Source organism: Artibeus jamaicensis, unplaced genomic scaffold (genome assembly GCF_021234435.1).
Source record: "Artibeus jamaicensis isolate MK-2021 breed Jamaican fruit bat unplaced genomic scaffold, CSHL_Jam_final contig_781, whole genome shotgun sequence".
NCBI classification, from domain to species: Eukaryota; Metazoa; Chordata; class Mammalia; order Chiroptera; family Phyllostomidae; genus Artibeus; species Artibeus jamaicensis.
The window spans coordinates 6,005,150-6,019,183 of record NW_026521968.1 but is presented as its reverse complement, the minus strand read 5'-3'; the positions used below and the strand labels follow the sequence as shown (position 1 = coordinate 6,019,183).

Below are 14,034 nucleotides of genomic sequence, written 5' to 3'. Positions count from 1 at the left end.
TCTTGCTTATGGAAATTAAACTTTTTCAAACTTTAGTGGGTTAATAACTGAATATTTGGAAAACCATGCACCTAATCTATTTTTTAAAGATTTTATTTATTTATTTTTAGAGAAGGGAAAAGGAGGGAGAAAAGAAAGGGAGAAACATCGAATCATTGCCTCTTGCACACCCACAACTGGGGACCTGGCCTGCAAGCCAGGCAAGCACCCTGATTAAGAACTGAACCAGCAACCTTTTGGTTCGCAGGTCCACATTCAATTCACTGAGCCACACCAGCCAGGGCATGCACCTAATCTAAAGCAACTTCCTGGTGCCATGAAGGATTACGCTTAGGAAAAAATTTTTTAGCATTTTCTATTTTTTGGTCTAAAATACTATATCCCACATTTCTCCATATCTACAAGTAGACAGAGCCGTAGCCGGTACGGCTCAGCTGACGCGGTGAAGTCCCACAAACAGAAGTGTCGCAAGTTGATTCCCAGTCCAGGTGTACAAGGGGCCACCAGTGTCTCCCTCTCTTTCTCCATCCCTTCCCCTCTCTCTAAACCCTCTCTTCCTCCCTCTCTCCCTAAAAACAATGAAGAAATATCCTAGGGTAAGGATAAATAAATAAAAGTGGGCAGTAACAACTGTTTCCTGAGATACTAAAATTTTGGATTTGAGTATGAACTACTGACAATTTTAAGAAATGAAATGATCAGGTTGAGGTCAGTTTTCAAACCCATATAAACTCGGGTTTAAAGGATTCATTTAGTTAATAGGGTACATGTACTTTGCTAAATTGATCAGATTATGAATTTCTTAAAAAAATGTTTTACTATTTGACAGTGTTGGTGAAAGACTGAGCTAATGACAGACTTGCTACAAGCAACTGCCCTGCCCCTCAAATTCCCAAACCCGAGGCAATGTCTATACACTATGGAAGAATCTTAAGGCAAACAAGTTACATCTCAATAATCTACATAAGCAGGGGAAAAAATGTGTGGTTTCTACTGGTACTTGGCTCTCAGAAAATAAATAGATCATTCAAAATTCTGGAAACTCCAGAAGTGGAATCACTGCCTAGGATTGTCACAACAGTTTTCCCACGGGAGCAGTGGCTGACCGTCTTCAAGGCGTCTAGACGGGGCAATGCGGGGCTCTGTGTAAACACAGCGCAGACAGCATTAGCTCCCTGCGCTGTAAAGGGTACACCCAAGTAAGTCCATTCCTTCAGTGTCTTGCTTCGCCAGCATACTCACTGTAACACATGTAACAGACACTTAAAACAGAAATCAAGATTATAGGCAATACTTTGGAAACCAGGTCTTCCTCAAGCTGTGGAAAAATCTGGGTGGTCCAGATTCTTTCCTTTCTTAAAATATGACTGTTTTTCCTCCCACTCTAGAAAAGAGGTGGAAATGTTTACATGGATACATCTGATGTGTTGACACAGCTCTTAGCAATAAGTCCTTCAAAAGGGCGATCTTTTCCTTCAGATTCTGCAACAAAGCTCTGATTGTCACCGTAAGCTGAAAAGAAAAGAACACATTCTAAGTATGCTAGTCCAGAGGGACAGGATCTACTAAAAGTATCACATAAACACTGCTTTATGTACTATGATTCAGTCAAGGGAGGGCAGGAAGAGACACTCAGCCAGCCTCCCAAGGACAAGCTCAGGGTCGAAGGAATCTTAATGGTCATTGGACAACCTGACCAGGTGGTAAGCCACTCCAGATCTGAACACCGACAGTGACTGGGAACTGTCACTTTGCCCTCACTGTCTACTGAACCCTGTCTCCTGAGAACAGACCCTCTGATACTGTCTGCCTTGAAGAAGTTCAGAAAACTACTCCCCAGGCTTCGTTCTCCCAGGTGAGAAATCCGCCACACACGCACCCCTGCTTCAAACGACAAGACGTCCAGGGCCACTGCCATCCCAGCCAGTGCTCTCTAAGCACACTGGTGTACTCACAGCTCACCTGAAGGTTTCAGAGCAGTATGTGTTTTGTATACAAGAGGAATGTTACCCACACATCACTCATTTCCCAGGATTGTATGAATTTTTCCCAATCATTCAACGAACCCAGAGGAAATGTTTGCTTGAGACTAAGTACTGCATTAAAAGATGAAGGAGGGGAGGGGAGAGAGAGTCTCAGAAATTCAGAAATATGGAAAATAAAATTGCCCATGTAAATTAAACAGTCAGCCATAGATGAAATCAGAGATATGTTTAACAAGACATACTATCACAAGTGTCATTTGCTATCTTGTTAAAAGCAGCAATTATATAACCACAGTGGGAGCAGGAACTCCCTCCTTAGATGAACGGCAGAACACGAGAAAAGGGCCAAGGGCTACACACATGAAGCAACCCTCAAAGGTATCAACAGCCCTGGCTGGGTGGCTAAGTTGGTTGGAGCGTCACCCCATACACCAAAAGGTTGTGGGTTCGATTCCTGATCAGGGCACATGCTTAGATTCTAGGTGTGGTCCCCAGCCAGGATGCATACAGGAAGCAACCAATAAGTGCTTCTCTCTAACATGGATGTTTCTCTCGCTCTTTCTCTCCCTCCCCTCTCTAAAAAATCAATAAAATACATATTCTTGGGTGAGGATTTAAAAAAAAAAGATATCAAGAGCCAAAGAAGGTTGAACCTTAACTATTCTAACACCTCTGGAAACCCCAGAAAAACCACCCACGTGGGGACACGGGGAAACGCCACGGAGACGGGGTTGCTCCTCGTTCAGACAGAGCTACACAAACAAGTAAAAAACCAACACGCACACACCCAAGCCTAACAAAAAGAGTCTACAAAATTAGACCAAACACCAAACACGTTCACGAGATGAAAGAGTATGCAGCCATTAAAAAGTATGACGAAAATCTAAATTTGTTAACATAGGATATCCATCATAATTAAAAGAAAAAACAATCAAGTCATAAAACAAAATGTTGTTTGTTTTATGACTAAATCCACTCAAAACAAAATCCACTCAAGGAAAAATAATCCAGGAACTAAATACATCAAAATGGCAAACTGGTTCTCTCTCAGTAGTGGGGTTTCATAATAATGCTAACAAAATGATTACTTTTATAATCAGGAAAAGTCTATTATCATAATTCGACAGAACCTGTCTGGAGGACGGAAAAAGCAGGCATGTCTAGCTCACAGCCCAAGCCAGCGCACCCTAGTAATGAGCACCGATGGGGACTACGGAGAGGAGGGGACCACGTGCCAGTCTCCTTTACGGGTTGTACATGTGAAAGCCTTTTTACATCAGCAAAGCAAATTCACAATTAAATTAAAAATTACAATATGCCATCACCAAGTAGAATTTATTCTAGTAGTTTAAGAATAGTTTGATGTTAGAAAATCGAACAAAGCTAATAGTGTTAATGATTAAAAGCAGAGTAAATATATGATTAATATGACATGGGAAAAATGAATTAAAAACAAAACAAAGTAAGAAAATTCTGAATGGAACAATGCTGCCTTAACTGCAATATTACTTAACTTTGGTCTAGTTCTAACGAATATAATAAGACAAGTTAAAGAAATACATAAGGAACAGAAAGGAGATAAAATTATCATTATTTACAGATTATTAATAGTTGATCTGGAAAAGTTAAATCAAATGAAAGATTACTAGAAACTGAAAAAGAATTCACTATGCCAATCAACCATAAAATGAAAAAAAATCAAGGCATTCCTAAATTCAGTTATAGCTAGGGAAAAATTTTTTAATTATTATTTTTAAATTTCATTAACAATATCAACAAGATGTAAAAATTATCTAGCACCATCTCTGGCATATAGTAACTTCAGGATGTACTGCTGACAGAATGAGTAAAAGGAAACACGCAATACTGTAAAAATGTAAATGCTCTCCAACGTATCTATAAATATACATCTATTCAAAATCCCATTTGAAGTTCTTTTATAGAGAGAGGTGGCAATTTGTGGCATAGCACAAAATTCTTTTTAATGGAGCTATGAAATAGCACTCTAAAAGAGGGAAAAATGAAAACACTATATAGAAATCCCATGAACAGGTGTAAAAAGGGGGACATTAAACAATCAGACATTAAATCTTTATTTAAAAAAACTACAAAAGTACGATGCTGGCAGTTACCGATGTCACTAGTGCAACAGAACAGAAGGTCCAGAAGTAGTGCAGATGTGTAAAGTTTCAGTGAATGAGCCCTGGCTGGTGTAGCTCAGTGGATTGAGCATGGGCCTGTGAACCAAAGGGTCATGGGTTCAATTCCCAGTCAGGGCACATGCCTGCGTTGCAGGCCAGGTCCACAGTAGGGGCCACATGAGAGGCAACCACACACTGATGTTTCTCTCCCTCTTTTTCTCCCTCCCTTCCCCTCTCTCTAAAAATAAATAAATAAAATCTTACAAAATAATAAAATAACATTTCAGTGAATGAAATACAGAATATTTCATATGTGGGAGGAGGTAATTAATGATTTAGCAAATGGGGGAAAAATCAGGTGCCTGGAATACACCAAAATAAAACTAAAATATTATAAAGATTCATGTTTAAAAAAATAAGAATAAAAGAAATTCTTAAGGTAGACATCAGATATAGACAGATATCCAAAGACATCAGCAAAGCCCGAATATTGATATTGAACTCAGAAACCAATGATTTGTTTTTACTTGTCTGCTAATGATACAAGTCACAATAATAATTATACTTGTCCTTTGTCTTTTTCTATATAACCCAACTGATTTTGATAACTGAACATGTATTAGATAACTGTTAATACTCTTTTTATGGCTTATGTAAACATACAAGATGCCAACCACAGAAAATGAGACAGAAGGCAAAACGTGGACCATGATAATTCACAGGACCAAACTGACGCAGTGTTTTTTCACAGTGAAGGCCGTGAGACCAGACTGCCCTCCATCCTTCCTGCCTCCCCCCAGATCCACAGTAACAGCGCTGCTCCACCCTCAGTGGTCAGATAAGACCACACTACATGACCAAAAGGCTGATCAGCAATGCATCCTTCAGACTGATTTATGACCAAAAGGGAAAACTGTGGATGAAAAAAAAACCGTTCTGTGGAAAGTAACCTCACAGCATGATCTGATGATAAATTACTAACTAGGTAGGTAGGTGATGGTCAGCAGTCATGCCCCAGGCCTATAGTTTCTTTTGTGAAAAGGGTTAAGCAAGCCCCGTCCACTGTCCTTGTGCATCTAAGTTAACACACTTTTGAAAAATCAGAAGTACTATCGCTGGAAGCAGGTATTAACCCTCAGGAGAGCAAATAATCTTGTTAACTATCCTGTAATCCAATCCCCACCTTGCTTTCTTCAGTCTTCCTTACACCCATTCCTTAACTTCAAATAAATTTTAAAAAGCTGTAAAATTTATTCTCTAGAGCATTTGATACATTGTTCTTTGACATATGTTGTCAGTTTGGCTCAAATAAACACTTATAAAAATTTTAGACAATTAAGAAAATTATTTATATAATCTCTGAGTGTGAAAGGCCTTTTCCCAATTTTTTAAAAAAATTTCAGTTATAGTTGAGATAAGATATCATATTAGTTTCAGGTGGGAAAATCCTTTCTAAGCATTAGCTGCCCTTCCTCTATAAGAAAAGACCAAAAATAAAATACTATCAATGAAAAGAACAGGAAAGCAACATACAACCAGAGACATTGAAATAAAGAACAACCTGACAGTAATTAGAGAGGAGGAGGAGGAGAGGGAATCTCCTCTCTACCTATAAGGAACAGGTATGAAGGACACATGGACAAAGCCCAAGAGGGTGGGTTAGAGGGTGGGAGGCAGGGATGGGTGGGGCAGGGGGGCTTCGTGAGGTGAAAATGGAGACAATTGTACACAAACAACAATAAAAAGAAAAAATACTGATAATTTCAAATAAAATTTAAAAACAAGTACATATTAAAAAATGTCATTTACAAAATCAAAAGCCAAACTAATAGAAAAATATTTATACCAAATATGCCAGATCAAGGCTTAATATAATTAAAATATATCGCAGAACACTTTAAAGTCAAGAAATAATAAATTAGGTTAAGGTACATATACATATACAGTCAATTCCTAAAGGATAAAATACAAACATCAAAAAAATATACAAAAAGATGTTTAGTAACATAAGGAACAAAAAAATGCATAGTAAACTATTGTATACTTTCAACTAACAGAGATAAAAGATCATCAGAAATGGGATAGAAATGTAATCCCATTAATATGTGTGTATATGTATATATGTGTGTATATATATCCCCCCCCCCCAAAAGAAGGCTGCCCTGGAATTTTATACAACCTAAATCCAGAAAGCATACATTGAGAAATTTACTCTAGTCTGGGCAATAATCCAGCCATACTGAAAACTCATTTATAATTATAAATAATCTAATTGCCCAAGAAGATGATACTGGTTAAATGAATCAGAGATCTAAATGTAAAAAAGCCCCAGAGCCAATACTTCTAAGCAACCATGAGATAGCCAACCTATCAGATGCACAGTTGAAAACACTGGTGATCAGGATGCTCACAGAACTGCTTGATTTTAGTCACATATTAGATGAACAAATGAAGGCTAAACTAAGAGAAATGAAGGGAAATGCACAGGACACCAATAGTGATGGGAAGGAAACTGGGACTCAAATCAATGGAGCGGACTACAGGGAAGAAAGAAATATTCAAACAGAACAGAATGAAGAAACAAGAATTCAAAAAAATGAGGAGAGGCTTAGGAACCTCCAGGACATCTTTAAATGTTCCAACATCTGAATTATAGGGATACCAAAAGGGTAAGAGGAACAGCAACAAGTGGAAAAGTTATCTGAACAAATAATAAAGGAGAACTTCCCCAATCTGGCAAAGGAAATAGACTTCCATGAAGTCCAGGAAGCTCAGAGAGGCCCAAAGAAGTTGGACCCAAGGAGGAACACACCAAAGCACATCATAATTATATTAGCCAAGATTAAAATGAAGGAGAGAATCCTAGAAGCAGCAAGAGATAAGGGGACAGTCACCTACAAAGGAGTCCCCATCAGACTGTCAGCTGATTTCTCAAAAGAGACCTTATAGGCAAGAAGGGGCTAGAAAAGTATTCCAAGTCATGAAAGACAAGGACCTACGTCCAAGATTGCTGTATTCAGCAAAACTTTCATTTAGAATGGAAGGGCAGATAAAGTGCTTCTCAGATAAGGCCAGGTTAAAGGAGTTCATCATCACCAAGCCCTTATTTTATGAAATGTTAAAGGGACTTATTTAAGAAGATAAAAAACAAATATACTAAAATGATAGCAAACTTACAATTACTAACAACGACACCTAAAATAAAAACAAACTAAGGAAACAACTGGAATAGGAACAGAACCACAGAAATGGAGATCACATAGAGGGGTAGCAACAGGGGAGTGGGAGAAGGAGAGGTGGGGAAAGATACAGAGAATAAGTAGCATAGACGGCAGGCAGAAAATAGATGGGGGGGGGCAAGAATAGTATGGGAAATGTAAAAGCTAAAGAACTTAAGACACATGGACATGAACTAAGGGTGGGGGGAATGTGGGAGGGAGAGGGTGTGCAGGGTGGAGGGGAATGAAGTGAGGAAATGGGACAACTGTAATAACATAATCAATAAAATATATTAAAAAAAAAGATACCATAAGCAAAGTTAAACAACACATGACAAAGTAAAGTTACACTACATAATAAATAGCTAATCTTGCTAATATATAACATGCTCTTGAAGACTAAAAGACCAACAATCCAAGAGAAATATGGGCAAAAGACAAGTGAGTCAACAGAAAAGAATATATATGTGTGTGTGTGTGTGTATGTATGTATGTTAAAATTGTGCTTAAGCATGTGAAACATATGCTTCACATGAATCATAGTATGAAAATTCCTAATTAAAACTACTCTGAAATATTCTGTCTCACTTATCAGATGGGCAACAATTGAGGAGAACGACCATGCCCCACTGAGCAGCCTGTGGAGACACACACTCCCACACAGTGCTGGCAGGGGCGCCCAAAGAGACAACCCCTGTGGAAGGGAATCTGGCAATAAGGAAAAAAATAAATTATATATGCCTTGGTTCTGAGAATTCGCCCATAAAAGACACTACCACAAATACAAAAAAAAGCACAAAGCTATTTACTGCGGCATTACTCACAACAGCAAAGACTGCAAACAATCTACATGCCCAACCTTAGAAGAGGATTAAATTAACTAAGGTACATCTACACATCAAATACTATACAGTCCTAATGAATTAATGTGGAAAGATTTCTATATATATTTTTAAAAAGAGCAAGACAGCAAGATTACAAAATCACTTCATTTAAAAGAGAAAATACACACACATGCTTATTTCTGCAAAAAGTAATACAAGAAGAATAAACCAGAAATTAATGAAAATGGTTACTTATAAAAAGGAGGTGAAAAAGTATGAGACAGGAACAAAACTTTGAGTGTACCTTTGTATATAATTTTGCCTTTTTATCAGTTTAAATGTTTTACATATTTAAAACTAAATCAACAAGTTGGAGGGAAGTAAACCCTAAAAATGAATATAGACAGAAACAAAAAAAAAAGAAAGTAGAGCCTAAGACAAAGTAAAATTCAATTTTTAGATATTTAAATGTAACATGTAAAAAAGACCCATTCTTTTGGTGCGAGTCTACACTCAGAGAAATGAGGGCATTGCCTTCGGTCCAGCAAAGACATGCTATCTGGGGGGAAGAGTGCCAACCCTGGAATAGACTACAATTGTTAGAAACTTGTAAAATAAAACAGAGGAAATTAAAGAAATTCCATGCCTCAACCAGCCTCAGTGACTAAGTAACTCTTAATTGTTTGGTTGTAATGTCAATCCAACAAACATGAGCATAAAAGCCATCAACATGCAGACATGTACATACACTGTCCTTGCACACACACATACACACCCTTGTGCAAACAGAAGGGTTTTCAGACCTCAAAACTCAAACAAGTCACTTCAAGTACTGATTCTCTCCTGGTCTTACCCTGGTTGTATTTTCACCATTTCTTTCATACTGGTTTCGTTGTTGAATTTTCTCAGCAATCTCTTGTGCAATTTGGCAAGTAGAATCAAATGTGGAGAACCTGTGTAAAAGTCATAAGGGGAGGAAAATGTTTAAGTTACTTTAAAAAATATCTGCAATATATATTTATATATTACATATATGAATGTATACATATATACTTCATGTATATGAAAAAGCAGGTGATATGAGACATTACATAATTAAGAAAACAGGAGGGAGGCTCATAAGGAAAACTGGGTCCTGGTCCCAGCTGTGCCACATTGCCTCTTCCATATTGTCATCTATAAAAAGAATAACTTAGTGGAAGTATCACACTCCCTAACCAAAAATACTACAAAGCTACAATAATCAAAACAATATGGTACTGGCCGAAAAACAGATACACAAACCAATGGAACGGAACTGAGAGCTGAGAAGTAAACCCACATGTATGTGGGCAACTAATTTTTCACAAGGGAACCAAAAACATACAATGGAGAAAAGAAAACCTCTTCAATAAATGGTGCTGGGAAAATTGGAAAGCCACGCGCGTAAGAATAAAACTACACTGCTATTTAATATCATACACAAAAATTAACACAAAATGGATAAAGTATTTACATATAAGACCTGAAACAATAAAATACATGAAGAAAACTAAATTTATGAACTAAACTTATCGTACTAAACTTATGAACCTTAGGCTCAGAGAAGATTTTATGAATTTGACCCCAATGCAAGGGAGGTAAAACCAAAAGTAAATAAATAGGACTATATCAAACTAAAAAGCTTGTGCACAGCAAAAAAAAAAGTCCATCAAGAAAACAAAAGACAACCAATCCAATGGGAGAAGATATTTGCAAAGAATACCTCCAATAAGAAGCTAATATCTAAAATACATAAAGAACTCACTCATACACTGAACAACAAAAACAAACAATCCAATTTAAAAAATGAGCAGAGGACACGAACAGGCACTTTTCCCCAGAAGACAAAGGCAGAGAGATATATGAAAAACGCTCAACTTCACTTGGTATAAGGAAAATACAAATCGAAACCACAATGAGATACCCCCTCACACATGTTAGAATGTCTATTATCAACAAGACAAGTGATAAGTGTTGGAGAGGATGTGAAGAAAAAGGAACCCTCATTCAATGCTGACGGGAATATAAACTGGTATAGCCACTGTGGAAAGCAATATGAAGGTTCCTCAAAAAATTAAGAATGGAACTACCATATAGTCCAGAAATTCCTCTTGTAGGTATCTACCTGAGAAATTTAAAAACATTTATAAAGATATATGTAACCCTATGTTCATTGCAGCACTATTCATGGTTGCCCAGACATTAAAAACAACCTAAGCACTGTTCAATGAATAACTGGCCAAAGCTATGGTACATATATGCAATGGAATACTATTCAGCCCTAAGAAAAGATGAAATACTGGCATCTGTGACAACATGGATCAATCCTGAGACTATCATGATAAGAGAAGTCAGGTGGAAAAGGCCAAAAACAATATGATTCCACTCACGTGTGAGATGTGAAACAGAAAGCAACAAATGAACAAATAAAACAAACAAAAACACTCACAGTCAACAGTATGGTGGCTACCAGAGAGGAAGGGGAGTTATGGGGAGACTAAAGAGGATAAAGGGGTCAGATATATGTTGAAGGAAGACCACCAGAATTTGGATGGTGATCACACTATGCAATATACACATGATATATTACAGAACTAATTGTACACTTAAAAGTTACAGAATTGTACTAATGAATATTACCCCAATAAGTTTAATTTTGAAAAAATTTTGAGAGGGATCCATACTGATGGCAGACTAGGTGGAAGGTACACTCGTTTCCTCCCAGGCCCAAACTGGTAATACAACTAAATATAGAACGATCAGCCTGAACACCAACTGAAGACCAGCTGAACGGAAGTCTTGTAACCAAGGATTTACAGAAGAAGCCACGATGAGACTGGTAGGAAGGGCAGAAACTTGAAAAGGGCTGGCTCTGCTCCTCTGAGCACAGGCTGAGATTCCAGAGGAGTATCTAAGCTGCAAAGGTTCCCCTTGAGGAGCGTGGGGCCTCAACCTCACACTGGGCTCCTCAGCCCAGAGCACGGAAGCTGAGAAGAGGCATGCGTAAACATCTGGCTGTGAAAATTAGCAGAGATCTGCCAGGGAGAGAAAGGAGTCTGCTAGAGAAACAGCTGCCCTCTTAAAGAGCCAGCACACAAAATCTTGTTCACAAGATCCAGGATCATTCACCCTGGAATCCCATGGAGGGAGGGCGGAATGCACTAGACTTGTGTGAGGAGGGGCTGGGTTGTATGGCTCAGGGGAGAGAGCTGAAGGGACAGCTGCCGGGATCCCTATGCTGAGTCCCTCTTCTACCCCGGAGGGGCCGCCCTTCATGAGTGGGGCACTCCCCTCCTTATGGCATCAGCCTGGGGGAAGGAAACAGCCACACCCTCTGGACTCCCTGGTGCCCCACCCAGCTGAGCTCTGACCCCACTGAGGAGGCAGCTGTCGGGTCCTGGGTGTAGAGTTCTGGGCAGACTCAGGGGGCATCAGTGACTGAGTAGTGTGGTTTTGGGGTGAAGGCCATTCTACCCACTTTCCTGTAAACCTGTCCAGTGCCTCCCCTCATAGGAGATCCACTAGCCTCACCCTCCCAACTCCTGATAGCAAGGGATGGGGTAGGGGCAGGAGGAGGAGACGGGTCCGTTCCCCAGGAGGTCTGTGCAGAATCCAGGACAAAGTTGTGTGGCTCTGGTGCAGGGACCATACTCCACCCACCTTCCCCAAAGCTGACCAGTGCCTCCCACTCATTGAAGATCTACTAACCCCACCTCTCCCTGCACAACTCCTAGAAGCCCTGCCATGCTGAGCTCAAGCTCCCAAAAGAATCTGGAACAAACTGAGCTGCGTGGCTCTAAGACAGGGACCATTTTTCCCTTGCATATCCAACCAGTGCAAAACCCTCCTTCACACAGCCAAATCTTGGTCTGTTTGGCCTTGATAAATTCTGCTGGCCTCACCCTGATGACTCCTGAGACCCCACCCACCACAAAGGTCCGCAGGCACCCAGCCAGTGTGGCAGCTAGACTTGGTACACTGGCACTTCTATTGAGGGGCCTCAGACCCAGCACTGGCACCGCGTTTGAACCTCTATCAGTCCAGTGAACACCACTCACCCCTACCTAGTGACTCACTGAGAACCTATCCCACACAACTCAAGTACTGCCAGAGGCCCTTTCCGTGATTGAGCCTAACAGGCAGCCAGGAGGCAGACACAGGTGGAGATGGATTCTGGGGTGCCTGGGTCTTCTGAATACTCGTCCTCGGGCTTGGTGGTGGTGGAAGTCAGCCTTGTTGTGAAACTTGGTACTTTTCCCACACACCTAGGCCCAGCAGAAGCAGCCACAAACTGGGGATCACTTTCTAGCTCCAAACAGGTGTCTCAAAGCTAGTCCCAGGCAGCATCAGACATTGACCCACACCAGAGTCTCTCCCAAGAGGCCCCGGAACCAACAAACCCAGCAGCCAGCTCTAGACAACATCAGAGTGGAATGGAATTAGCCTCACTAGGAGCATACACAAAGAGAGATTTTAGCAGGCACCAGACTCTGCTGAGGCAAACTCCACTTTCTGTGGTCAGCACCTGCACAGCAGCTCTTACTTACACTGTGGTGGGGTTGGAACCTCAGTCACTCAGCCTGAGGGTCAACCGCACATGTGAACAAGCCAATAGCAATCAAGACTCAACTATAACGGGAGGGCTCACATAACCCACACGGGGAACATTCCTGGAGAACCCAGCTCAGGTGATTAAGGAAACTATGCCACAGGGTCCAACAGACCCCTACTACATAAGGCCAACTTACCAAGAGTGGGAAGTATAGCAGGTCTACCTAACATACAGAGACACAAAGGGGCAGCCAAAAGGGGGAGACAAAGAGTTGTGCTCCAAATGAAAGAAGAAATCTCTAGAAAAAGAGCTATATGAAATGCAGGCAAGTAATTACCAGAGTTCAAAACAATGGTTATAAGAATGCTCAAGGAACTTAGTGAGAACTTCAACAGCATGAAAAAGGACACAGAAACCATAAAAATGAATGAGTCAGAAATAAATAATACAATATCTGAAATGGAGAATACACTAGAAGGAGTCAATATCAGATTAGATGAAGCAGAGGATAAAATCAGTGATTTGGAAGATAAGATAGCAGCAAAAAGTGAAAAGGATTTTTAAAAATGAGGACAGTTTAAGGGACCTTTGGGACAACATCCACATCACAGAGGTACCAGGAGAAAAGAGAGAACAAGGGATTGAGAAGCTTTTTAAAGAAATAATGCCTGAAAACATCCCTAACCTGGTGGGACAATGAAAAAGACACACAAGTCCAGAAAGTGCAGGGAGTCACAAATAAGAGAAATGCACAGAGGATTACACAAAGATACATTATAATTAAAATGGCAAAAGTTAAAGACAAAGAGATAATCTTTTTTTATTGTTGTTCAATAAAGAGAGAATCTTCAAAGCATCAAGAGAAAGACAATTAATGACCTACAAGGAGCTCTCATAAGACTGTCACCTGATTTCTCGACAGAAACATTTCAGGCCGGAATAAAATGGCATAAAATATTCAAAGTGATGAAAAGCAAAGATATACAAATAAAACTACTCTACCCAGTAAGGCTATCATTTAAAATTGAAGAAGAAATAGAGAGATTCCCAGATGAGAAAAAGCTAAAGGAATTCATTACCACCAAACCAGTATTACAAGAAATATTAAAAGGTCTTTCTGAAAAAGAAAAATAAGAGGAATGTAATTATGAAGAATAAAATGGCAACTAATCTGTAGTGACCAATAATAAAATATCAAGGGCTTAAGTATTCCAATGAAAAGGCAAAGAGTAGCTGAGTGGGTAAGAAAACAAAATGCATATATATACTGTCTGCAAAAGACATACCTTAGAA

General features: G+C 39.6%; 1 protein-coding gene across 1 annotated transcript in view; it reads right to left on the bottom strand.

Annotated features, from left to right (window-relative positions):
* STX8 (syntaxin 8) overlaps window positions 1-14,034 on the bottom strand; it is a 255,335-nt gene that overhangs the window by 230,412 nt on the left and 10,889 nt on the right. The window contains 2 exon segments of the mRNA XM_037164947.2: window positions 1,418-1,512; window positions 9,022-9,121. Coding sequence (XP_037020842.2) covers window positions 1,418-1,512; window positions 9,022-9,121 — 195 coding nt within the window.